A 27,715-nucleotide genomic window follows, 5' to 3' on the forward strand; every position below is an offset into this window, starting at 1 on the left:
ATCATGGAGAACCTTTTCAATGAAAACCTTTGGGCGATTGTGGCTCAAAGAGTTGGCAGTTTGTCTTGTAACCGGAAGGTTACCGGTTCGAGCCCTGGCTCGGACAGTCTCGGTCGTTGTGTCCTTGGGCAAGACACTTCACCTACTGGTGATGGCCAGAGGGGCCGATGGTGCGATATGGCAGCCTCGCTTCTGTCAGGCTGCCCCAGGGCAGCTGTGGCTACAACTGTAGCTGCCTCCACCAGTGTGTGAATGTGAGAGTGAATGAATAGTGGAATTCCACTTTGAGGGCCCCGAAAAGCGCTATATAAATGCAATCCATTATTATTATTATTAATGAGCTTGTAGTCTGGAGCAAACCTATGTGTGTGTGTGTGAGCATACGTACCAGTAAAATCCAGGTAGTTGGTGGATTCTATAATAATCCCCACCAGGGGGAGGTAGAGAGCAGCCACCTTGGCCCTGACTTCAGGTTTGATACAGCGATGGTCAAGATCATGAGCACACAGCAGGCTGTAGATTGCATTGATGGACCTTCTCTGGACCTTTCCCCTGTGAACACGCATGCATGCTGTTTCATTTGAATAATATCGCCAATGATTAGTACACAGCTTTCACATGTTTACAGAGGTCGATATTGATTTAATTGATATATTTTACGAAACAAATAAGACAGGAGCTTTTTAGTAAGAAAGTAATTAGTCAAGTAAGAAAGCAGGCAGTTTTGAGTAACTTGAAAGTAGCTGTACTTCCATACCCCTCTGACTCCATGTCTAGCGCTGCACTGAGCTCTGTCAGTAACAGACCCGTGAGGTAGTGTTGCTGTTTGAATTCAGGAGAAAGTTCAAACAGAGCCAAGATCCTCTGCTGCTCCTGGAAACTGCATGAGCCAGAACTCTGAAAAGAAAGATAAAATGAAGGAGTGGCAATAAGATTAGCGTAAAAATCTTTCTTAATGGAAAATAAAGCACTTTTTAAACTGAATTTTTCACTAAAAGAAAACTAACAAACAAAACAAAACTTAATCTTATCTCATCTAGTCAGTTAAATTACTCCCTAAACTCCTGTTCTGTGTTTGTATTTTTCCAAGTTATCTTCTCCTAGATGGCCAGTCCTTACTTTCATTAACATTTTTGCAGCCACATTAATATTCCTGTATTAATAAACTCAACTTGGTAAAGCGGTAACCCGAGTGTCCAAAGAATTCATGTAAAATTTGCACTGGCGAGTGGGCGAACCTGTGAGGAGATGGATGGACACGGTGAGGCGGGTGCGGAGGCAGGGCTGCTGAAGAAGAGGCTCAGGTTGAGATAGTGCTCATGACTACACAGGATTCGCAGGAACTCTAGACGCATGCTGATCAGCGTCGGCATTGAAACACTCTTAGCCGACATCTAAAAGTGAAAGGGAGCATAAAAGTTTATTTTTTCCAGAATCAGCATCTGGAGGGATATAATTATTAACATTAATCTGTTATTTTACCTGATTGCAATAGTTTTTCACTAGGTGGAATACAAATCCTCTGTCCATGAGCGACATCAGGTCATAAAGGAAAAAAGCCAGGCTGATGTTGACTTTCTCTGCTTGCTCTACCTCCTAAAACAACAGTCAACAAACAGCAATCAGGAAGCTGCACCAGATGGATCTTACTGAGTATCTAGCTGTGTAAGCTGTGCTCTCGATTCCACAGAGGCAAATATAATTAGCACTCCCAACTTCCTGTTGTTTGGAGGACATCGACAACATGTACAGTCAGGTTGAAATTGCCTCTCTCAACACAACCCAGGAGGACAGAAGGTACACGAATGCGCTCGGCTGCAGAGTTTGCAGATCGAAGTCAAATTGATTAGGCTCAGAAGCTCATGATTTATTTTCGTCGTCATCATTACTAACGTTTCTTACCTTTTGTTGTTTGACCAGGATGGTCCCAATCTCAGCTGTAACCACAGAGACAATGGTGGTGATGTCATCTTTAAATCGGTCAGAGAAGCGACTTCTGCGAGGAATATTGTACTTGTCCAGCTGGGACACATGCTGAGCCATGCTTTTCACCTGTTTAAACCATAACACACCCAATGATAATTGTTAAGAAAAGGTGAAAAACGCAAACTTTGATTTTTCTTTTTGTTAAAAAGGTGGCCTGATAGTTAAAGAGGGCAGTGTTTGATTATTTTATCATCAGCTTCTATTTTCAAATCAACAAGCCTATCAAGCCACACAAAAATCCCTAATTTAATTGAAGTAAGCAATGAGGTTGATGGTAGAAGCATAAATAAGCAAGACGAATTGAGTGAATGAGCATGAATGTCAGTGATGACACAGCTGAATTGCAAGACAGAATATAAATTGTCAAGCGGTTTTTGTAATTTATTGCCTCGGGCGCTTTCGAACACCCTCTTAATATTCATACAATACTACCACTATCATTTATCTTTGAAGGTGTTTGGCCATGAGGTCACATTTGCTTGATATGACTCATTTTTATAACTCAGTCTATTTATCATTAACATCTGTGGATGCCTTCCCTCTTGCAGAGAGGTGTAAAAATAAGCACTGACCAGCAGCTCAAAGAAGAACCAGGCGTATTTGTAGGCATTTTCTCTGCAGACCCCGGTGCTGACAACCATTTGCAGGGCCAGCTCCTCATGAAATTGCTGCAAGAGAGAAAATACAAAAGCTTTAATTCACGAGAACCCGTCTCATCCCGATAGCAGGTAGAGAATTTTTTAAAAGACTGCCTCATAATTGGAGTTCTAATAGATTATTATATTAACATATTGCTGTGAACTGGTTTTAATATGCTGGCTGCTTTGAATAGACACGAAAAAAAAGCATAAACAGCTCCAATATCAGTGTCACCAGTGTCACACTGCCACCTTGTGGTCATAAGGGGGAACTGGAGGATGAAAGTATTTGTTTAGCTGTATTACAGGATGTTTGAGATAGAAGTAATGTTGAAATAGAACACAGAAATCAAACACAGCTTTTATGGTATCGTTCAATGTACTGCTACAGAATTATTTTTCAGTCACTGCAGTGTCTCTAACATATTATAGAGATGACTAACCAGAATTTCGACTTCAAAAACTAAAATAACAAGGCTTTTCATTTATTCTTAATTGAAAGCAATTTAGTTAGACAATTAAAACCCATATATGTTTTAGCCTTTATTTACAGCTACATATAATGTTTTTAAAAAGAAATTATGTGTTGCCTTGCCCTTGTGTACTGTAACTGTCTTGATTGGAGACTTTAAGTAAGGCTCTAACAATGAATAGCAGTGAAACAAGCCTGCACTGACAAATTCTTCTGTACACAATAACATCTGAATGACAGCTTTCAAATAAATCAAATAAATATATCAAAGAGCCTCAAAAATACTGATTAAATATCAGTTCATTTCATAAATTCACATATTCCATTTCCATCTCAAAAAGATAATTAGTAATGCCATCCAACCTCCTTACCACAGAGGGATATTGTTCAGGTTTCATGCCATTAACATGTAAATGTCTATAATGAGGTGTAAATGTTGCCCCACACTACATACAGTCATGGTCACACGTGCTAAACATTCAGTGGGCCCATACAGTAAAAACTGTAATTTCCACAGTTAATCAGGTTATTTGAATGTAACTCCTACACTGTGTCTCGCTTACCCCCAATACATGAATTAAATTAGCCTGTTTCGGTCCGGCTAACCTTCTCCGAGTACAAAGGTAATGTCTGTTGACTTACACGAGTATACACACATGCACAGTCAGCATATTCAGTATGTGTAATGGCATAAAAATGGTATTTAATCTTTTAAATGGGAAGACATGAATAACAGACAGATCACCTTTGATGAAAACAACAGATATCCATCAGTTTAGATAAAGTCAATGTTGATACAAATCATTAAAAGGAAATATATTACCCAGTTCATACTCATTCCTTGCCGTTTTCTGTATCATTATTTTCCGTCTCTAATTCTTTTACAAAAATGTAATTGCATTGCTACATAATAAAATGGGTCCAAAAAAGTGAAAGAAAGTGAGAACTTTGAACCTTTCTGTTGGATGGCCTGGTGTTTCCTGATGGGTTCTGATGGTTGTTTACGTCTACGTAGGTGGACATGCGGCTGCCTGGGTTGTTGTGGCCCTGGAGACAGTAACACACAAGTTCCATCACATTGGATGTGATGGATGCATTCATTAGAGTGGGTGTCTAGTGGCCTATTACAATAGCTAATGTACTGTGGGGATGAAGAGCAAATGGCTATTTTGTGTGCATGAAGATGCATGCTGGCATATTTACATACTGTACTTTGTGTGTGTGTTCTCAATTACGCAAATTCATACAGTACATTAGCCTAGTGCAACATGGACATACTTAGTAAAACCTTAAAGAGTATGTTAAAATAAAAAAAATGTGGACACAAGCTAAACTAACTTTTCTGTATTTTGCACCAGATCCAGGTTAAGACATGAGAAATCTCAGCTGATGAAGCTGGTCAGTACCTTGGCAGAGAGAATATTTTTGACCTCGTCATCTTCAGCGGAGTTATGCGGGCCTGGGATATCAGGGTTGCTGCTGCTTCTGATCCTGGACTGGAGAAGCATACTGCCAACGGTGGCAGCCGTGGCCCGACCCATAGTGCTGTATCGGCTCTCTGCTGAAGGTACTGCGCCACCTGTACCTGATCACATGTTCATAGATACAAAAGGAAAAAATAAACAAAGAAAATTCTTAATACTTGAAACACTCAGAGCAAACATGTTCACAGGAACGACAAAACAAAAGAAATGCATCTTTTTAAATGATGAAGCACCTGGATTCTGCATGTCTCGAGGGGGATCGGGCAGGCGAAACACCCAGTACAGGTAGGTTGCCAAGAGGCTGTTCCTACCCAGCTGGTCCCTGATCAGTTCCTGGCTGTTATGAAGGCTGTTGACGATGGACACCACTGACTCAAAGGCTATCTGTGCCAGATTGGCTGCAGAAAGGAAGCATGGATTAAAAAAAATAATCCAGTAATTAAATGAGTACAGTGAATGAAAAATAAATCTGATTAATTTACCTAATTTAGCTTCAAATCTGATGATTTATGGGATTTTTTTTTTTTTTTTTGCAGTGTTGGTTAAATAAAAGTACAAATATAAAGTGGTAATCTGTTTTCTGGGGATATATCTTTCACAGTTTTTTCATGGTAGCTCAATAACTAAATTGAGAATATGTTGCGGGAAAAAAAATCAACTTGAAAGACATTTTTAAATGTAGCACCACAATCACTGCAATACATCCATTATATACATGATACAATACAGAGTCCACTCACCGGTCTGGCCAGCAATGACCATGGGCTGCATGATGAGAGTGAAGAGTTTATCTAGCACTCGGTGGAGGGAGAGGACCAGAGCCTCTAGACTGGACGAGGACAGGGCTATGATGCTGAGCTTCAGCTCATGCTCCAGCTTGTTCTCTGGAATCTTCTCCTCCCTGATCCGCACAGGGAATGTTACTCCACCCTCCAGTGCATGGCAAAGGGTGAAGAAACGCTCCAGGTGGTTGTCCTGGTAGGGAGAAGGCAGGGTTTGTTAGAACGGGAAGCAGGGAGAGCAAAAGCAACAGAGGAGAGGAGACGGAGAAAGAAACAAATGTACTGCGACAGAGTCGGGACATGCTTCAGGGCAAATGCAACAACAACATGGACACTTGTGGTATGCATGTGTGTACTGATGTATACAGACAGACAGGGTGAGCCAAAAAGACATTCACTGTGATGCTGTGTTTGTCTGGAGGCATCCAGCCTTCGCTCACCTGTGTGTGCACGGATGACACGGCCTGGATTTCAAGGTTGAAAAGTCCCTTGTGACCCTCCATCCACTTGACTGGAGGGACCTGAAGAGGAAGTTTCTACAAGACACAGGAAATATAAATATGACTTTTGTGTCTGTGTTTACTACTCTACTTTCAAAATAATAATAATAAAAAAAAAAGTTTTAATCTTTTAACAGGAGGATGTTTATACCTCAGGTGTGTGTAGAGAGTAGTTGACAGGGAGACGCTCCAAGATGATGGGCAGACAGTACTGACCAGTCTGCAGTCGATCAATATTCAATATGGGCAGCCACTGCATCAGAGAAAAAAAGACAAATTCAGCATGTCAGCCGAGCTTCAACAATTTAAAAACGCAGCAGTCAGACACACAAATGTCACAACATATTAATAGTAAAATGTATGGCAACACTTTCCTTTGACAATAATGACAGCGATTTGCCAGCTGAAACACTAAACAGTCTTTTTCTTTGTTCTTAAGATGTGTGATGTGTAAAAGCTTACAGAGTATCCAATGAGCGTCTCACAGCTGCCGCTCTGGTTCTGTTTCTGCTGACAGCTGATGTGGAAGAACGTGAACAGCAAGTGATGCCTCTCCGTCAGACGTGCTGGAAGAGCAATCTTCACTTCCTCATAGAAGTCTGGAGACCTTACAGATGGGGAAATACGGAGTAACAAGAGGATGCAACCGGAAGGAAACGAGAAAAACAAAAAGATAAATGAAGACAAGGTACTCTGATTGTTCAAAATAGATAAAAAGATGCTAACACAGTCCAGTGTAACAAAACACAATGTGTCCTTACTTGTTATGGTAGGTAACAGGGGTATAGACTTCACTTAAAAATTCAGGGCCACTCGATTTCCCAAAAATGACCTGAATTATAGAGACAGAAGAAGAAAAGAATAAAAAAGTACTTTTAATTTAACATGATCAATTTGAATCCTCTGGGTAGACTGTGCTTGACTTGAATGTTCATCTGAACTACTGACCCAAACTGTCAGAGCTTGGGTCAGTAAATAGACAGTGACCAATATATCAGCCGAAATGAGCGTATTAGTACAATACCCACACAGGATAAATACTGTTTAAAAACACATGTATATATTATTATTACTCCTGCTGCACATTATGTACAAATAAAAATAAAAATCTTGGCATATTTAACTGTATATTGTAACCATCTGTGCAGAGTTTTAGCTTTTTTCCTGTACAATATTTATTTATCTACTTTAAAAAACTAATATATCTCTAATTCAACTTTTCTTCCTGTCCCTTGTGCTGCTGGAACAAATAAAAATTAAATAAAGTCTGTCTTATGACTATTGAGGTTGCATAGTTTATCCACCAGAGGGCATTTTGCAACTTCCCTGTTGACAAGCAGCTGGGAAATAATTTGTGAGAATAAAACAATTATTCAACTGCACTTTCATATTTTATTTTATTTTTAAATCACCAAATATCAGTAAAAGTTAAGTTAAATCAGTTTTAGTGTAAAAATGAGTGACAGGTAATGAACAACAGCACTCACACACATAGCTGAGCCAGGATCCTCTCCACTCATAAACTGGATTTTGATGGTAATATTTCTTGCCGATGTCAGCCTGTTGACAAAGTTGAGCCTCTGGGGGTAGACATAGAGCAGATTCCTGCACATGCAAAGGGAGAGAAACTGTGTCAGGAACACTGTTGGTTTAGAAAAAACAGTCAAATAAATAAATTATGCTACACTTTATGTAAACCGAAGCAGTTTTATTATTTCTCACTAGATGGCACTGTCTGTACAACAGCTGCAGGGCTGATGCGACAGTAATGTCAGAGAAATGTACAGCCAACCAGTTATTATCTGTGTTCTTTTGTGGGTTTAATTCAACATTGTAATCTGTTGTGAAACCTGAAATACAGGAAAACACCAAAGATTCCACTAAACACTTGTTTAGAGAACATCAGCATGCAATTACCGAGCCTTGTTCATGCATGTTTTTTTTTTTAGATTGGAGTACTGAGAAGAATTAAATCCCCATTCTTGACTCTGTACTGTTAACTGACTGATGGTAATTTAGCAGGTGGCCTGGATGGAAATGCCTAAAAATATAAACTACACTAAAAAGGAAAACAACTTCTAATGTCAGCTCGTGAGTGATCTTGTTGAGCGAGAGTTCATGTTGCCTCTGGCCCTTTGTTCGAAATGTGCTGCCTATTTTAACAAAGAAACCTGTTTATATTGTTAGCGAGAATAACTTGTTGTTGGGCTTGTTTGCTTTTCATCCCTTGAAGGTGCAAGGCTTGCATAAGTAGTTTCCTTTTCTCTAAGAAAGCTAAAGTCACAAAAAAAAATTCAGGACACAGAAACGCAAAGAATAAAATATCCCACAATCTCACATTTAAATATTTAAGGAGCATGAGTTTATTTGCCAACATAGAGCATACTCCAGCCCACCTGTAGATGTTGTGAGGAACATAAACCTCACTGGAGGGGAACTCCAGCACCTCCTTAATGAGACGAGTGCTTTTCTCAGCCACAGGTTTAAGAGGGATAAGCTCAGTTGACAAACATGATGTTGGTGTATCGTTGACTGGAGACATGTCCAATTTTATGGTACCTAGAAGATGCAAAGGTCAAAGGTCAGTAAACTGCATATGCAATATCCAGAATAAAGCCTATGGTATCATTTAATAATATATAAACTGGCACACTGCTTTTTTGTCAAGAGCTGGATGAGAAGTACCACTGGTTTAGGTGTCCTCTTCAGGAAGCAACCGCAAAGCTTAGTAACAAAATATACCGACTTGAAATTTAAAGCATGCTATGAACAAGATTTTAGCTCTTTTAAAAAATTATTTGTAAAGTGTGACATCACTGTCTGAGTTTTTGCAATTTCCTCTACCCAAACGCTCTATATGGATGAAAGTATCAGGCTACAGGTGCTGGTTTAACTGTCTGAGTTAAACAGGTGACCTATGTGATTTAAAACTATTGCAGAGGTCCTGGTCTTTCTCCATCATGCGCGCTCTTTCTAAACTTTCTTTCCATCGACAAATTTTATCAATTTTCTCTGCAGCAAAAAAGAAAACATTAACAATAAAAATATACTCATGTAATGAGTGATAACCTGGTATTGTCTTGATTCTCTTCTGTGGTTTCTTCATCTCAGTCAGGGACTTGAGCAAATCCTCATCGCTTAGACGATCTCCTTCCTAAAAAAAAAAACAAAAAACACAGTGATTTTATTTATTTATTTATTTTAAATGAAAAACCCAGATGACAAGGACCAAATAAACCATCAGAGCAATAAAAAATATACAAACTTAGGAATATACATGTAATTTTTCACAGTAATAGCCCTACAGGTTTGAATAATAGAATCTGATGAAACACATAGGATTTTTATCAAAGTCCAAGATGTAAACACAAGCATGTCTGTCTGGGAAACTTTATCTTTATCTGGTATCTTACTGCATTTCAAGCATTTTCACAGATTTATCCATTTCTTTGCTTGGGCAGCAGACAAACCTGTTTGATGATGGTGGAGATAGTGATGGTGGCAGGCTTGAAGCCAGAAACGTTGCAAAACGGTTCATCGATGGTACTGTAACGTTCAGAGTTCCTCCTAGGGAGTCCTCTCCGGTCAATGCTGCTGGATTTTCCTGAGGAAAAAAAAATGTCAAGGGTCAAGTGTGACACTAAGCTTCAAGGACTCTTAGGAAATGCAGACAAATGCAAAGTGATCAGAAGGTAAGATGACGCTAGCACACACCTCCTTTTGTGTTCTCAGAGTCTGTGATGTCACGCTCCAATGTAGCAGAGCTGATCACTTCCATTATATTAACAGTTGCCCAGGCAAATGGCATGCGATAGCGACCCAGCCTCTGGCAGAAACTATCCGCCTGGTTCCGCAGCTTCTCAATTTTGTCCTTGTTCTGACCATAAAGACATAAATAAATAAATAAAGTTAGCCATTTTGAAAAACATCAGCTCCAGAATCGTTTTACATACCCAGCAAGTATTAATAAGAGGATAAAAGGTAAACTGGAGAGCATTTTTTGTAAATAATTTGACTGTTTGCTCTGCACTCATTACCTTTCCAGAGTCGCATTCCCTCAGTGTCACGTAGGGGTCGACACAGTCACTGATCTCTCCCTGCTGAAGGACCTTTTCAATCTGAAACACAAGCAGGAAGTAAAAATTGCAAACATTAATTATATCAAGGCCACAACAACAGTTTACGATGAACTGCACAAACTCTATATTACTGCTGACTCTTCTTCAAAACTCCAGTGACTCTAACGAGACTGCAGAGTCCAATTCATAACTGATAGTGTCCCATTGTGTGTTTTTCTATCCAGGTATGCTTTTACCGCTTCGGTAGTGTGTTTGGGATCGGTGTTGTACTGAAAAATAAAGCCACTGCTAATCAGATGCTTTTTTAGATGGTATTACATGATAGATCAAAATCTCCATGTTCAAAATTCCCCACATCACTTGCTGAAATGCAGCTAAACTATAACAGAGCCTCCACTGTGTTTTATTAATGCCTTTAAGATGCTATTCATCCGCTGCATAGTATATTTGCTTTTTTAGGCCTACCATTTCTGCTTTTTTCCTCTATTTAACTGAAATATTTTAAGGACACCATGCTGAGACACCATGCTTAAAATTGCCATCATGTCTCAGTGGATTGCAATAGATTTTCTCATTACCTTGATGACCAGATATATATCTGTGGAAGGGTAGGTGATAGAGAAGATGGCAGATTTGGCTGTCGAGGACGGATCAATGTGGTCAGTGTGATTTTTCAAGAAGTTCTTAAACTGTTCAGAGTTCAGGTCACAGTAGAAATTCTCAGATATCTGCAGGGAAACAGATGAAACATTTTACTTTGGAGAAACAGAAAATTGTCTTCTTACCAAAATTAAATCCAGGATTACATTTGTGTTGGTAATCAGGGCATAACAAACTGGAAGGTTTCTGATGAGAGACTGAAAGAATACATTAATCTAGGTGATTAGTTTGATGTAAACCAAATGTTCATCTGTTCAGTCCGCTTTGCTGTTTCTCTTCTCACCTCTTTAATGACCTCTGTGTAGGAACACAGCCATATGTCCTGATGTGGGCCGGCCTGGTATCTGTCATGTGATCCTATTCACTGGAAAGCCAGAAACTACTCTAACTCATTCTGCTTATCCCACAGGGCCTCCACTACACTGACCACACCAAGAAGCCTGTAGAAAGCCAAGCTTGGTTGATAACTAAAATCCTCAAAGCAGCAACTTTATTCAAGATAAGCACAAGAAAATGTTCAATGATGATAATGATGACTTCTGGCATACTTCCATGCCTGTGTAACATGCCAAAAGGACAAAACTCGGCACAGATTCTGAGACGGAAACAACCCAGTTAACTTAAGAAAAAGGAAAAAAAAAAAAAAGAGCCATACTCTCCCTCTTACTGAAAAATGACTTCTTGGAATCAGAGAAATAACAATCTTGGTAATCAAAGCCAGCTGACTAAAATATCCTCTGCTCATAAAGAAAAATAAACCGGTCAAAGGACGAGTGTTAAATGAGTCAACATTTTCAGTAAATCATAATAGCATTCATTTGAGAAAACTTCAAATTTTGATGTAATGAGACACAAGGAATGTAAAAACCTCTTCAACATGATATTTTTAAACCCCAAACACCATGCCCGTGACTGACTGACACACACAAACACTAGCACACACTGTTTCAGGACAGATGATTAACATTTTCTGATGGGGAGCACTTGCAAACACCCTGTGCTGCCAATTTAGCAGCTGGACGCTACAATGACTCCTTTTGCAGCTTCATTCAAACACAGATCTGAGTGGCAAATGTTCAGGCAGACATCTGACAGCCGCTTCCTTTACAAATATTAGACAATATAGCTCCATAAATCCATTAGACTGTTCTTTCAAGGCCTCTGCTTTTCTGAAGTCTTGCCAACTGTGGTTTCATTATTGCGTCCTCCCACTTGGCTCCAGTCAGTCGAGTAAAATGTGGCTTTCCTTGTGTTGCAAAGTAACACCAAGAAAACAAACAAAGAAAAAAAAAACTAATGGATATTCCGTTTTGCTAAAAGAACATAATGTTTTGTTTTTTGCCTACTCATAAACCTCTGCTTACATTCATGAATATTGCATCATAAGTAGGCCACTTGTTAGGTCAAATCCCGTGTCTGCACCTTGGCTTATTGACCAGAGAGACTTTGATTTATATGAACATCTGCAGAGATGTGAAACAACGAAAATGATGTGAACAAAACCAAACAAAACCTCTGTGAGGCAACGAGGGATGCGGGAAAACGAAGAACAGCAAGTAAGAAAACAGAAGATAAGACTCATAAAGAAAACGACTTGCACTGAGCACTGCAGAAGAAAGAGAAAAGAAACAAGATAAAGTAAAAGTGAACAGTTCAGAGATTAAAAAAAGAAGCCTTAACAACAACTGACAAAACAAGTTTGGCAGTTTCTCCTTTGTTCACAGACGCACTTTGTGTTTACAGTTCAAGTTCATGTTTGCAGACACAGTTCATTAACTAGTGTCTAGTCAGTGTAATAAGCTGGAAATTATACTAACCTCTGCAAGGATACACTTCAGCTCAGCACATAACAAAAATGCGTGACACTGTCACACTTCAGCGCTGCTCTTAAAGTCTTCCAACAGAACCAAAAACAACCCTCGTTTATGTCATATTAGTATGTTTCATTGCAAGAAATATTTCATACACTGATTCTGACCCAAGACCAGGTTAGATATGGCCCAGTTTTGAAAATTGTGACGTATTAAATTGCCCTATCTCACCCAACAGAGTATCTTAGAGCCATTAGTCCTCCAGGCAAGCCAGAGTAAAGCAGGGCAGCACAGATGAGAGGGCAAACCCGGTGGCTAAAACCTCGTCTTATGTGAGAGATCCACGAGCACTTAATCCTTCCAACCCCTACTACTATCCAGCTGTGTAAATCCACAGAAAAACAAACAAACAGCCACAGCTCAGAAATGCTTTACTGCAAAAATAATGTGCAGTATTAGTAGATACAAGGCCAAACATGACGACCCCCGAGGCTATAAATTTCTGAGGATGATGAGACATAAAACCTTATAGATTACAGTGATCCCTTACTACACAGCAGAGCTGACTTTCCAAAGCCACTACAAGACCGCGCCAGATCAGCAAGATGCAAATAATATGCAAAAGCTACCTTTAAAACTGTGATTTTTATTAAGTATACAATACTTGCAACTACTGGTTTTTGATATTCAGTCATTTTTTGTCCAGCTTGTGTTTTGTGAAAGTAACCCCTTATAAAATACACAGCAGCTATCCAAACCATGTGACTGTCTATCAGTGTTGAGGATTGATATGTGACCAGTAATGTTTTATTGAACATTAGCAGGATTGTTATGGTGGTTGTTTGTCGTGTGATATCAAACAGTCCCCAGCAGTGTGCTCAGTTACATTAACAGTCTCTAATTTTATGGTAGTTTCTTTATTAATGGAAAGAGACAGAATATCAACCAAAAACCCAGAAAAAAAACCCACATTACATAAAAGTATAATACGTATAAACTTATATTATCAATTATTAATTGAATAGCATGAGTAACTATTGAGCATTGAGTGAAACAAGTATTTGATCCCCAAGCAAAACATGACTTATTTTACAGTAAGCTGTAAGATATTTCTTAAAGTAGGTCACCAGGTGTGCACTCAGGAGTGATACTGGACCACTCCTCTTACAGTTTCCTGGTTTTCTCCAAACACAGCGGTTTGAGCTGATGCCAAAGAACTCTAGCACAGTTCAGAAGGCCTATACATGTACGAGCCTTCATGAGCAGAGGGACCTTGCAAGTGCTACAAGATTTCAATAGATTACGCTGTAGTTTGTTATCTGTGGTGTTCATGGTGCCTTCAGACCATTAACACGCAAGGAGCGTGTTTTGGCAGATCCACCATCTTTCTCATCATTACCCTGTGAGGAAAGATTTATATTTCTTCCCTTTCTGAATTGTTGCACCACGAGTTGTCACCTTCTCACCAGGCTTCTTGTTGACATTCCAGCTTTGTGAAGGTCTACAGTCTTGTCCTTGACATCCTTTGACATTTCTGTGGTCTTGCCCAATCGTGATGGAGAGGTTGTAATGGAAGAAGCTCATTTTGTGGACAGGTGTGCTTTATACATATAACAAGCAATAGATGTAATGGACTGGTTGAGTGTGGGAGCAGAATTCTGTCAATGTGGGGTTTTTTGTTTTGTTTTGTTTTTTTTTTTGGGGGGGGGGGGGGGGGGTTGGTTGATATTCAGTTTCTCTCCACTAAAATGAAACTATCATAAAAATTAGAGACTATTAATTTCTTTTAAAGTGAGCAAACTTACATATTCAGCCAGGGATGAAATAATTATTTCTCCCAGCTGTGTGTGAAAATGCTAAAATACACAGCAAGTATCTAAACAAGCGGAGAGTCCCAAGACTGAGGAAAGTGCTTTTTACTGTTATTCTTTGTTGCTTATCACACACACACACACACACACACACACACACACACACACACACACACACACACACACACACACACACACACACACACACACACACACACACACACACACACACACACACACACACACACACACACACACACACGCACACGTTTGTACAACATTTTTAAAAAAATGTGAATTTGACAGTGAAAAAAAGTTTGCTCACCTTTTTTTTCTCTTTCAGATCATACAGTGCCATGGTGGCAAACATGGGTTCAATTTCTATTTCAAACCTAAAAGAACAAAACAAAGGAAAATTAAATTAGGAGTTTTATCACAGGAGAAGATGCAAATCCTGAATACAAATCCTCATTTTTTTCCCTCAATTAGCTTTCCACCAGTTTTTGATTCTACTGATTTTTCAGGAATTTTAATTCCTGTTAGACACAAATTAGTTAGAGGAAGTGATGATGCGCTTGAACTGAGGGTTAAAAGGATTAGAAAAGTTGCCAAAGCATTGCAGTTCAACTCAAATATTTGGCAACTGTACGAGTTATACAAGGATGACGAAGCTCAAGACTGTAATGCAGGAAAAGTGCATTTGCGTGTGTTCGAATGAAAGAAGGAGCAAAAGAGATAGAGACAGAATCCCACAGAGGAGGGAGGGACGGAGAGTTTCTGGAAAACAACCACCGCTGAACAACACTCCTCCACCCTCTCATAATCCTCCATCCATCACTTAAACAACTACTCAGCTATGCAGCTGTTTAAATTACAGGACTATTCTCCCTACTACAGTATAATGAAAACGTATGACATACTTTATAGACTGGCATCTGATCATAACGCGCTCTCCAATGTGTTCTCTGGGGCAGTCGGGAACAGGACGGATTTCCACTGTATCTTCCTGTAAGATATTTACAGAAATATGTTTCAAAGAAAAATAAAGATTTAACTAAGCACAGATGTTTGTGGATGGAGAAGAAGCGAAATTAAGAACACAAGCCATGTCCACACAGGAAGCGATTTGCAGCAATATAGCAACCAGAGACCATTGAAAGTTAGTGATATTTGTGAACTTTAAGCAACTACAGGCAACTTCCCGGATAAACTCTTTTCAACCTCGAGACGGGCAACTAAAGTTATTACCAATGAGAGTGCAGGATACACTGATCATCATGTAACCAGGTAGTAAATACATTAGAGAGTTACCTAGGCAACAGAGAACTGGGAAGTCCCCAAGCTCATTGCATATTGCTCCCTGTGTGGGCACTTTAGGTTTCAGATGTGTATTTAATATATTTTGAAAAACAAGAAAGGGCTGCAACTCTTATTAGTTTCATTATAGATTATTTGTAACTGGCAGTCTATAAAATCTTAGTGAAAATGTGCATTACAATTCTCCAGGCCCAATTTTATTAGTTTTTGTATCATTTATGAATTTATGTAGTCAGAAAAAAAAAAAGTATTTTCTATTTACTATTCAGTTTTAGATGTCTTAAAATAAAAACTTTCTATTTACTATCTGAAAGAAGTGGTTGTACATCCGTTAGATTTTTGGTAATTTTTGCAGATCCCAACTATCATAAAAGGCAAATGCAGCAGCTGAAATATTAATGGAAAAAAAACAACAACTTTGTTTTTATATCTCACCTCATCAGGTGGTGGGTAGAGCGCAAACAGCTCAGGGTGTCTGTTCCCTTGCCGTGTTTCCTGGTTTAAACGATCCAGCTCTTCATGGCTGCTGAAAGCCAGAAGACCCTCAACTCTCTTGTCTGGAGTCAGGCACCGCAAGTTAAAGTCAGAGGAGGTCAGTGTGTGGCCAGAGTCATCTGTCAACGTTGCTAGAGTTGGTGACTTGACCTGGAGCAATGACAGAATAAGAGCAGGGGTAAGGGTCATGTCATGGCCAGGAGGAGGGGAATTAAATCAAATGAAAACACAAGGAAGTGGGAAAAAAAGGCAGGAAAGCACAAGGAAAGCCAAATTACGGGGCTATAATATCCAGAGGAACGAGATTAGTAGACACATGTTGTTCACCCTTGGTTTAAAGAAAAAGACAACCATGCATTTACCTCAAACCTTGTTTCTAACAACAGCATATCAACACCATGCTGGAAAAGCATTTTATCAACCATCATCAACATGCACTGTATTAAAAATAGAGCTTCCACTATTACGTGGTCAGCGGACACAACAAAACAGGCATTTAGTCAGTCTAGACAGCCTCTGTTTTAGATTGAGACAATGACAGGCTCTTGTACTTTTCTAAACAAGGCTTACTCAGTGTAGAAGACACAGCATATAGCTGTGCTTATGTTCACTGTATTTAAAAGAGAGTAAAATGACTTGAGTTACTTCACAATATTCAGCACGTGTGTATAACTAATCCTTAATTTTTTATGAACAAGAAGCTTTCTTGTTTTGTTTTTTAATATTTGATACATAAAAATTGACCAGCCAATCAGTAACAAAGGGCCAGAAGGTAATGAGGTATGAGTTACTCATCATTCCTGATATGATATTGACATAACTTTTAATGAGTTCATCAAATTCTGTAATCAGATCTCCCAACAAGCCTTTGGGTTTTTCAACAAAAGTGAGAACAGCATAGAGGGTTGAGCTAACTGAGCTAACCCAGAGCTAAGAAAAGCGGCATAATTTTGACACTTAGATGTGATGTGATTCATAAATGTGCTCAGAAGCCTTTTGAAAAAACAGCATCTGAATATGTTGAATAAGTGTATTAAAAATAATCTGATTTCAAAAGTGCCTTAATCCCGCCACCATTCACTAGTAATGATCAAAACACATACTATCAGAAAGAGTGGATTCTGGTAGACGGCATAAAAACAGCAATGGCTGCACTGACACCAGAACTGCTCACAAAAGTGTGTGATGAATTTGACTATTGTATTGACATATTCTGTGCATCCAGAGGGAGACCTATTGAGTAGTTGTGAGCAATGTTGTATGTAAAACTTTATATTCAGTCAAGTAAAATGTACCGCAAGCTTCTTCGTTTATTACTCCAAAAAAAGGTCAACCTTTTATGGTTTTTGTTTTTTAGCAGTTTTAATTGGCCTATAAAAGATTCTTACATGTTAAAACTCTTTAGGCATCAATGCCTCCAACTAAACCAGAATCAGAAAAAAACCCACACAAAAAAAACAAAACCAACCTGACTGCACAAGGACATCACATGATCAGATTTTTTCCCCCATTGAAATCATGTTTTTTGATCTGCTGTTATGGTTCAAGTAAGAAATCATAAGTGGGAGTTCTCTCAGAAAGGCACTGCACGATAAGGAAGTCCACCTACAAAAGTAACTTAATTTGGTGTATAACCTCTTCAACTGGATCAATGATTTCATTTAAAAAACAAAAAACAAACTGAAAAACAAAACAACACAAGAACAACAAAAACAAACAATAAAAAACCCTGTCGCCAAGTAAATATCTGCAAAGAAATCAAATTTCCTAAAAGTAGCATTAGAGTGCCCAGGATATGAATCACTGCCTGTAGTTGGAATATTATTACAAAAACAAAAAAAAAAAAAACAAAAAAAAAAAAAAAAACAGGATGGTGGGGCACCGCTGTAGCTAACTTTGTGTAGCAGGCAACCCATATGCCAAAAGGCTGCAAGGGGCCTGGGTTTCATTCAGCCCTGAACCATTTCCTGTGTCAAGATTTGCGAATTGAGCTTTTCACCTTGAGTTGAAGCGATAGCCTTTGTATCCAGGCAAGCACGTATGCACAACCATAAATATAATGACACGAGTTCAAGATTCTAACCCCAAAAAAGGTCATATGACCTTTTAGCCAGATTGCAGGTCATAACCTCACTGCTCCCAAGCTGCATCCTGATCTGAGCAGTCCCTGTTGCCACCCGTTCTCCTTGTCTCTTTCACTCCTATCATCCATCAAATTCATATCCCAGCTCTCACACCACAGGCTAGGACTGACTGAGTTTCCAGTCTGGTTAAGCTTCACAATGTTGAGGCTCCAAGAGTCCATCACGCCATGATTCCCAGGGCTATTGTTAAAGCAGACTGGTCCATAGAAGAGAACTATTAAGTGCTGAAGGACAATAGAGCTGTTCTTCCCCTCTCTGTCACTCTCATTCTGGCATGTAGATCATGGGAAGCCTACAGCAGTAATGAGGGCCTTTTGGTTTGGGTAATTAGTCAGAATTGGCAGGATGAAGCAACAAGAGACTGGCTGGGGCTAAGGGATGGCTGGGCCAGGAACTGGGAGTGGCACTGGCTGGGACTTGGATTGGCCGCGACTGTGTGATTCTGGGAGCTGGGATTTGGCCACTATAAGACAAATAAGCGACTGAGAGGGCACAGAGAGGATGTGAACTTGGCTCAGTGAAGGACTGAGGCAAGGATCCATAATGAAAGATCCAAACACTTGGATGGCAGCTACTGATCTGAAAAATGCTGAATATCATACAGGTTACACACAACAGGGCTGTGGTGCACTAAACTTAAAAGAGCCACTGTGTAGGGTAAAAAAAGAGTGATGTGAATAACAACACACTGTTGTGTTCTCTATTAAAGCAACCCCCACCCACCCCCCGCTCAGTCTCCCAACCCAGTCTCCCCCCAGCCTCACATTTCACACCAACAATTGTCTCTCAAGCCTTGATCAGTATGGACTACCATACTGCTCTCACTACAATGTCTTTGCCACACAGAAGTCACTTTATCTGAGTTCCAACGCACTGTCATTCAAGGACAAGTTGTGGCAAGTAACTTTTTTTTGTAGTTCTGCTTAAAAACAGCATTAAGCTGTTGGGGAAATCCACTCACTCCATTTCTTGTCAGTATTTAGATTGGAAAGTCATTAACTCTCATATTCTAGCTTAGCTAGACAAAAAACCCCACTAAACTAAACCATCTCTCACTGCTGGCTGTTGTTCACCAAATAATAGTTACATCACAACTGCAGATAGACAAATTACACAGTTGTTCTGACCCTCTAAAGTGGTAATAACCAACAAACCAAAACAACACCATCTAGTCAAAAACCTGTTTCTACAATAACAAGCAAAATCAGATGTGACGACCTAACTGTAAACTGAGACTACAGCAACAATGCATGTCTGAAGCATTACGCTGCACACAAGAGGCCGAAGAAGGAAATCAGTGAGGACTTGTTTCTTCATAGTATGCTGCACGCAACACTGAACAGGAGGAAGGCTCCTTCATTGAGTAACAGGGTGCTGGTTAAGACACAGGCTAAGTAAAAGGGTACTTACATTCAATATTTATTGGGTTATTTATCCAAACCTCTAAACTAAAACTGTGTTTCTTACTGTTTTTTCTTGATTTTCTGGCTGAAAATCCGACTCAAAGGTCTGTTTTCGAAGAAGTTTGTGTAGGCCAGTTCGCTCTGAATACACACTCCAGCCATCCCCCTGGCATCTTCATACATACACATGAGACAGAAAAGACACAAAAACACAAAAAAGGTCATTCATGGTTAACTAAAAGACCTCTGAACCAGTCTGGATAACAACACTGAAGCATTATGCAGCGCATGTGTGCAGTGTATATGAGAGTCTTTGTAGGAAACATGTAAACATAAGAATGTATCAGATAGGACACGCAGTCTTTTACCTTCTGGAGACGACAAGCCACGGCTGGGTGTAACTCTTTATGCAGTCTCTTACATGTGGATCTAGTTCCACTCTGTTAAGAGATAAGGATGAGGACAATGAGATATGCAGACACACGCAGGCAACTGAAAACTTTGAATTCTTCTCCTGTCTTAATTTGGACTTCATGGTCACGTTGTGAATACTCTGAATAAGCAAAGATAACGTGCAGAAAGTTGTTTTACAATGAATTTGGGGAGACAGTCTAAATATTTATTTTATTACAAAACAATCTGCTAAACTTCTTTGTAAGATGAATAAAGACTTGTGACACACCTCTGAACATCAGTTTAATCAATATTTTAAGACATTCAGAGAAACCTGTCAGTAAAAAACACTGTCCTTTTTGGCTTTTTGTGAGCTCTAGAAAACCTTGTAAATTGACTCATAAATTATCCTCTTATTTAACAATCATTGGCCTGTAACATACCCATCCTCTGGGACAGAGTGTCGAATAGTGCGACACGCCTTTTCCACCTGCTCCACCTTCAGGTCGTCATCAGGAAAGTCTCCAAATTCCTGCATCAGGGCAGAGTCTCCACTTTTTAACTGTGACATGAAGAATTCCTCCAGGTCCAAGGGCTCCACTGCATCATACGTCTGAGGCTGGAGAATCGAAGAATGATGGAGAAAATATTGGGATTGGGAAGATGGAAAAAAAAAAGTGAGAATACATATCAGAAAAAAACAAAACATTAAAATTAAATATCTAGAAAATACTGGCAACCACCAGTGCTACCCTCTCAGCCTCGGAGAAAATCCTACATCTCTGCATTCAAGTTATCGCATTCACCAACTTTTCATAAAACCTAGCCTTTCACCTTGACCTTGAGGTCGAAATCACTGAGATTTGAACTCGTCCAAGATTTTTTGTAGCTGCACCTATGGTGTCAATTTGCCTCACGCACTTTATATTGTAAGGTAAAGACCCTACAATAACAGCAAATCACAATAATCAGATGACCCCAATAAGAGCAAACAGTTGGCAACAGAGGAAAGGAAAAACTCAGTTTTAACAGGAACAACCTTCTGATAGAGCCAAGCTCAGGGAGGGGCAGCCATCTGCCAGAATAGGTTGGGGTGAAGGGAGTAAGACAAGACAAAGAGGACACTATGGAAGAGAGCAACAAATGAATAATAACTAATGATTACATGCAGAGTGATGTGTAAACTTATAGAGAGTCCTATTGCAGGAATACTGCAGTGTATCTAAAAACTGGTTCACAGTTACCTGATCCAGCCCTAACTATAAGCTTTTACAAGAAGCAAAATGGAAAACCAAATACTTTTCATTTTACAGTTCATACAGCCATTTGTCAAATTCAGACACACTACAAAGAAGAAAAAAGGAAAGCATAACCAAACATGTTGAATCATGAATATTTTCTAATACCTCATACCTGTCTGAGAACAAAAGACACAGGGACTTACATAAGCGGAAACCGGAACAAGCTGGCATTCAGGCTGTTTGTGTGTGTGTGTGTGTGTTTTTTTAAATCCTATTTTTAGACAGAAACTGTAACTCCATCTCTACTATATCAGATCATCACAAAAGCAAAGCTGTAGTGGTTTCAAAGTACAATATAAATGGGTTGAAAGTTTCATATTTAAGCCTTTTAACAAATCCGTACTCGGACACAGATGAACTTTTATAATCATTAGAAAGTGTACCAAAAGGGGGAAAAAGGAAAGGAAAAAAAAAAAAAGAGCACAACTGATAAGATAGCGCACGACACATCCTTTTTTGTCGTGCATGGCTGACTGTGGTCGTTAAAAAAAAAAAAAAAAATTAAAAAAAAGGAACCTGCATGGAGCAGGTGTCACTGCAGCAAACTGGGCAGACCTCCAATCTGATAATCATCAGGGGTTAGCTGAGGTAGGACAAAAGTTTAGAACCATATCCTATAATGGCTACATTTTCCAGACCAATTTTAAGCCTAGTCCCAGACAGAAAGCTTTTTTTGTTTGTTTGTTTGTTTTTTGTTGTTAATAGAAATATTTTTAGCGACTGTGCTTAATCTGAGCCATGGAAATGGGCTAAATGTCATAATAAAAAATTACTAAAAAGAAAAAAAAAACCAATTGATGAACAATAAAAGGAAGCCTTTCTAAGAGCATGAATTTGAACTAGAGCAGTCAGACATTTTTTAGAAGAATATTTCAGCTTTCAGTCACATGGACTGTCCCATACAGGTAAAATACAGATAGCCTGTCAAAAACTGAGAGAACGTGCATCTTCAGGCAGACAGGAAACAGGGGGCCAAACCAGCCACTGGTATAGACAGTAAAAGATAACATGTATACACATAAGAGGTGGAAATACCTGCAGAAAAACATGAGTTTTAAAAGCTGAGCAAATTCCATTTGCCTTCAGACATGTTTTTGCACATCAACCCACCCTAAGGGATATTTTTCCTCCACTAAGCAACAACGAGCATGTTGTTGCACACGGCCGATTATTAATGCTTAGCATGCAACACATGACAAAAGAATACACAGGCAGCCAGAAGGAAGAACTATATCATTATCGTTTTAAATGAGAGGGCTCCAGTATAAAAAAAAGCTAACTCCTCCTCTCTACAGAGGACAACCTCAGTAGTACCATTATAGTAGCAAACTTCATCTGCATCCCTCAAAGTTCAAAGAATCATTGTAACATGGCCTCTTTTTCTTGTTTGGTATGGAGGCTAACAAAAACAAATGAATGCAAATCTATGCATGCCTCTGATCAGTGCCTGCTGCTCTGTGGAGTCATCAGAGGTGCCAGCAAGAATCCAGCTTTCCTTGCAAAGCCAACAGCCACCAGACGTTTTTGACAAACTTGCTCACAGGTGCAATAATTGCAGTGAAAACCATGAACGGCTGGAAGATGTGACAAAACTCAGTGAAGAATGTGCATAAATGATTAAATAAGACAAGCTTTTTTAAAAACAAATAGAGCATTTTCATGTAAAAATGACCATTTTTAGAAGCACATTACTGCTGTCGATATACAGGAGGAACACAGAAAAAAGAAACAGATGTAAAGAACCCAAGAGAAAATAAAGCTACAGTAAACACGACAGAAGATATGTGAGCAAAATCTCACTCTAGTTTCACAAAAAGACTGAGCTCAAGCCAACATCGCAAACTTACCCTGCTGAAAACTGAACACCATAAAAAGGAAGTGTACAAAATGGCGCACTCCGGATATGGGGAACCTACACTGTGTACCTACTGGTGCTCAGTGCTTTTGAGTGAAACTAAGCCACAGTGCAATGCACAGAACCCCTTTAAAGTGGGCTTCATAGACCTAGAAGCTTAAAGAAAACCATCAGCATTAGCAAAAATAAATCAGAAGCCACAGAGTCGATGCTTTAATTGAAGCCTGACTGTTTAGAGACCCACAAAAAGTTTAGACATCAGTTTTAGACATTACAGTTTTCAGCTGAAAGGGACAAAACCACAAAACACTGAAGGAAGTGACATCAGCAAGGCGTCCCTCCATCAACTGGTGTTTCAACAGACAGGAACAGAAACTAGAGATACATACATGTGCATGCTGCTCTCGCTCTCTCTCTCTCACACGCACATGCACACAGACGGACTGCAAGCTTTTAAGTTTGTTAATGTCTCTGACCAGGCAACAGTTTCAACTCAGGTTCAGTCAATATTAACGTAGTGATCCGCATAACAACTGCAGCAACAAGCACCCCTCCCTCATCCCTGTGCTAGACGGGACTGCTGAATAATGTAAAACTATCATCCCAGAGATTATGGTATTAAAAATCCTCTCCCGCATTCCAAATCCGGACATATTGAAGATTTGCCTGGGTAAGCTGCAAGGTAGGCAGCGCCCATCCCAGTGCCTGTCAGTATCCAAGGCACTGACCCATTTCTCAAGCAGGTTAGAGATTAACCATGCTGCATGCTACTGGCCGGGTCGGGACAGCTGGCTCAAGTACTTCTCCTCAAGACCTGTCAGCCAGAAAGCTCAAGAATCATTACTAAAATAAAATTTAAAAAAAAAAAAAAAAACAGCCCAAAAAAAACATTATTTAAGGGTTTAAGCTCTGTCACTCAAACACAAATATATGTCACAAGACTTAACAACTGCAAGCTTTAGAGAACTTTACATGAGAGAAATGTAGGGCGACACAGAAGAAAAGATGCGAGGAAAAGACAGAAATAGAAGAAAAGCGAGAAGAGCAAAACATATAAAGCTGGGAGGCAGAGACAGAGGTTCAGAGGGTACTACAGAGAGAGTGCAGTGGGAGCAAATCCCTGCAAAGGATTACTGTGCATCATTCTGTCTGTAGGCATTGGAGGGCAGGGATCGTTCTCTGTCACGCTTCAAATGAGGAGAGTAGAAAACAACCTGCCATAATGACATTCAAGTCTTTTCAGTATGTGCTACGTTTTTCAACGCATGTTAAGCCAAAGAGCAGCGTCAGGCCGGTGTAAACGGCTATGCAGGCAGCTCTATTTGCAAAAGCAGCAGCTCATGCTGTAGAAGAACTGTTTCAGGATTCAAAGCATAATCTTCAAGGTGAGACACCACACCGAGTCAGACATTCCCAGAGCTAATGACAGCAAAGGCAGGATGTGAAAATGATACACTTATAACTCTCCAGTGGTATAAGCAGAATCACCAAAGCAGCATTAGAGGAAGCCACTCCACTGATGTTTTAGTCACAGCATGATTTTTCCCCACTTCAACTAGGATTTCATCACTACTGCTCTGGTACAAGGGAAGTAATAATATATAGATGTAATATTACAGCACACTTAACATGTTACACATTTGAATAAGGAAATATAAGCATAACTGGGAAAAAATACTTAAAAAAAATGTTCATATTGCTAACATTCCTTTCCTGAGACCTGCCTGCAGTTCAAATCTGGATGATATGACAATTTCCTGCTGAATAAAACAAAAGACTAAACTCCAAAAGCAAAAGAATTCTTTTAACAGAAGGAAACTCACCACAGTAAGCCACACTGTGGCCGAAGCGTTAGAGTTGGTTCGGCTGTGATGCAAGCCATGGTTCCCACTAAAGTGTTTCCTGATCTCTGCAGAAGAGTGCCTGAAACAAAATGTTAGAAAACACAGATTTATAAGGTTTTGTGTTCATGAGCCAGAGTATCATATTTGTGTGCTGTTTTAAAGGGAATGTTTGCTTTAAAACAAGCATTAAAGACTCTACAACCTCATCTTTTGTGTATAATTCCAACCACATGCACACATAGTGTATCTTAATGACAGATGCAACAGCACCAATTCCGCAATTGTTCTTAGTCGAATCGGCCAGCCATGGTGTTCCTATTCAACTATTGTTCACTTTCTACAGAAGCCCACCGCTGCTGGCTGTGTAGAGGCTTTGTCATGCTTGCGCTGAATGATATGGTGTCCCGCTGTAAGGGTCAGACCAAGCAGGAAATCAACATGACACAAGAATGGAGTACTATTCAAATATGTTGGGTAGATGGTGTTTGTGTTTGCCTGTAGCTTTTCCCAATAAGAAGGGAGAACAGTGCCCTGATTTTCTGCACACATTCCATCTCCATGATACTGCCACTAATACACTAGTTACTTATTTCTAATTAATCCACCATATCACTGGAGCCCCACCCAAATGTGCGCAACAGCAGCTCAGTAACAAAACCCCAGTCTGTGTGTGTGTGTGTGTAAGTATATGTAATTTTGAGTTTTCTCGTGTGTGTCTGTTAAATTTACTTCACTTTCTGTGTATTGTTGCATATGCAAGCGTCAGAAAGAGTTTATTGTAACGCTGACGCACAGGGAAGCGTTAGAGGGCAAAGACTTGAGCAAATGGGTCACATTCCCAACTACTTCGCCTGTGGTCAGTCTCATGGGTTCAGTAAGTCCCCTTGGCCATTGTTACAACATCGCTGTTACTAATTATCACCGCAAACTAATAGCAAATGCTGTAAAGGAATGCCAGTATGTCAAAACCACTGAAGCTACAGAATCATGGAGCATGCACAATCTGATGAGCACTTTCATGGAAATTTCGAAAAAGAATTACAAAACAAGTACAATTTTCTTTAAAAAAAAAAAAAACAAAAAAAAACTGGCATAATATGAATACTAAGAACATGACACATAGTATTGTGCGAGGCTTGAGCCAAGCCCCATTTCTTTATATTTCCTCAGAAAATGTGAAATGGGTGCAGGGATGTACTGAAACACATAAACATGCATGTAAATACAGTACATCAGGCAAAATCAGAGCTGGCACAGTTCTAATAAGCTTAAAAATCAATACATGGCATGAAAACCTTTATTCAATAATGTTGATGTCCTGGCACTGGGGAGGACGATCCATGACTGATGGATGTTCTATTGTGTATTTTTCTATCCATGTATACTTTTACTATACTTGCAATGCGTTTCATTGTAATCAAAAATGAAGTTGTTGCCAATCCTATACTTTCAAGATGGCATTACATGATGGATCAAAATCTGATGGTACTTTTCTGTGTTCATAATTCCACCCCACACCATGGTTGAATAGCAACTCCAAACCATGACAGAGGCATCTCTCACGCCCTCTTTGAGAACTTTACTAGATTTTTTCCCATTTCTTAAAGGAATGACTTTCAGATACTGTTCATCTGCTGCAGCTATTGTCCCCTAGGCCTGCCACTTCTTCTTTTGTCCTCCACTTGTCCAGTTTCCTCAAATATTTTAAGGAGGCGATGCACAATATGCCAAGCAACGCAAAAAACAAATTAATTTGTGATTCATCTGGTTCACTGGTTCATCCCCTTTTCCCCCCCATCACCATCCCTCTGAAAATCATCAGGTAGAAGCACTAGACTAAAAATTACTGCAAAACCAGACAATGTCCAACGAAAAAAAAAAAACTTGGACAGCCTATAAAACTATTGCTCAAGATCACTTTAAAAGTTACAAGAAAGTCTGGCTGCTTGGAAATAAGAGGCGGATTAAGACTTTTGAACTGTACTGAGCTAACAACATGACATACTATGATTATGAATGTGTTTACTATACTTGAGCCAGCCTGTTTCAGTCATACTGTTTATAACACGTTCTCCTCCCCCTCTAAAGCACATAATATGCTGAGTCAATAAAATAACCGAATGCCAGAAAAGGTCATGGCATGGGTGGGAAAACAGTATACAAATTTACACAAAGGCCAAAGTCCAGCACTGCAGCAGCATTTTTATTTAAAGCCATAGCTAGCTGCTCACAGCCATTAAAACAGAGTTTTAAGAAAGTGGTGCTGTACAATAAGTAAAAAGAATTAATTGTGTACATTAAAAAACAAACACATATTGCAGCAATATGCTTGTAAAATAATCACACGAGGCAGATTAGAGGACACACACCCACACGAACAGGTACAGCTGATCAATTGACCAGATTAGCAACAGCAACACCAATGAAATGCAAAAAAAGCTTTGCATTCATGGTTTAAAATATATTTTAAACACTATGCAAGTCAAAATACAGCTGCGGCCTGATTATAGTCTACAAAGTTACACACACATATATCATAAAAACGCTCACACCTCATGTCTGCTCAGTATACGCACACAATCATATGGCGGTATCTAGTGAACAAGTGTAGAGCAGTTTGTTTGTCCCTCGCAAGATAACACGGTGGACACTGGTTGTGGAGGACTCTCGCATACACACCTTTAACTCCATATCAATAAACTAATCTCTGTTCGCTCACCTTAAAGGGAATGTGCCAGGT

The 27,715-nt window shown here is 39.5% G+C and overlaps 1 protein-coding gene and 1 long non-coding RNA gene across 5 annotated transcripts in view; both read right to left on the reverse strand.

The window, feature by feature from the left end:
• The window catches only part of dock8 (dedicator of cytokinesis 8), a 57,908-nt gene that overhangs the window by 18,888 nt on the left and 11,305 nt on the right, over positions 1 to 27,715 (reverse strand). For 2 of the 4 annotated variants that reach the window (XM_085181188.1, XM_085181190.1), the window contains exons 2-29: positions 24,955 to 25,054; positions 20,419 to 20,594; positions 19,951 to 20,022; positions 19,647 to 19,755; positions 15,976 to 16,185; positions 15,144 to 15,229; positions 14,549 to 14,615; positions 10,520 to 10,669; positions 9,900 to 9,980; positions 9,577 to 9,739; positions 9,333 to 9,466; positions 8,932 to 9,016; positions 8,259 to 8,421; positions 7,350 to 7,467; positions 6,624 to 6,694; positions 6,325 to 6,469; positions 6,014 to 6,115; positions 5,803 to 5,898; positions 5,321 to 5,555; positions 4,814 to 4,978; positions 4,503 to 4,681; positions 4,051 to 4,143; positions 2,559 to 2,654; positions 1,903 to 2,052; positions 1,483 to 1,596; positions 1,239 to 1,394; positions 758 to 897; positions 389 to 552 (exon numbers count right to left, since the gene is read on the reverse strand). In XM_085181188.1, the coding sequence (XP_085037314.1) occupies positions 389 to 552; positions 758 to 897; positions 1,239 to 1,394; positions 1,483 to 1,596; positions 1,903 to 2,052; positions 2,559 to 2,654; positions 4,051 to 4,143; positions 4,503 to 4,681; positions 4,814 to 4,978; positions 5,321 to 5,555; positions 5,803 to 5,898; positions 6,014 to 6,115; positions 6,325 to 6,469; positions 6,624 to 6,694; positions 7,350 to 7,467; positions 8,259 to 8,421; positions 8,932 to 9,016; positions 9,333 to 9,466; positions 9,577 to 9,739; positions 9,900 to 9,980; positions 10,520 to 10,669; positions 14,549 to 14,615; positions 15,144 to 15,229; positions 15,976 to 16,185; positions 19,647 to 19,755; positions 19,951 to 20,022; positions 20,419 to 20,594; positions 24,955 to 25,054 (3,620 nt within the window). Of the gene's footprint in view, positions 1 to 388; positions 553 to 757; positions 898 to 1,238; positions 1,395 to 1,482; positions 1,597 to 1,902; positions 2,053 to 2,558; positions 2,655 to 4,050; positions 4,144 to 4,502; positions 4,682 to 4,813; positions 4,979 to 5,320; positions 5,556 to 5,802; positions 5,899 to 6,013; positions 6,116 to 6,324; positions 6,470 to 6,623; positions 6,695 to 7,349; positions 7,468 to 8,258; positions 8,422 to 8,931; positions 9,017 to 9,332; positions 9,467 to 9,576; positions 9,740 to 9,899; positions 9,981 to 10,519; positions 10,670 to 14,548; positions 14,616 to 15,143; positions 15,230 to 15,975; positions 16,186 to 19,646; positions 19,756 to 19,950; positions 20,023 to 20,418; positions 20,595 to 23,123; positions 24,929 to 24,954; positions 25,055 to 27,715 lie in introns of those variants that run through there. The other 2 variants (XM_085181189.1, XM_085181191.1) reach the window with 2 other exon arrangements.
• LOC146506634 (uncharacterized) lies at positions 29 to 254 on the reverse strand. The gene is made up of 2 exons (XR_014877345.1): positions 225 to 254; positions 29 to 185 (listed from the first exon to the last, which is right to left on the reverse strand). It is a non-coding gene; the product is annotated as an uncharacterized LOC146506634 (long non-coding RNA).

The sequence above is a fragment of the Neolamprologus multifasciatus genome, chromosome 12 (assembly GCF_963576455.1).
Source record: "Neolamprologus multifasciatus chromosome 12, fNeoMul1.2, whole genome shotgun sequence".
NCBI lineage: Eukaryota > Metazoa > Chordata > Actinopteri > Cichliformes > Cichlidae > Neolamprologus > Neolamprologus multifasciatus.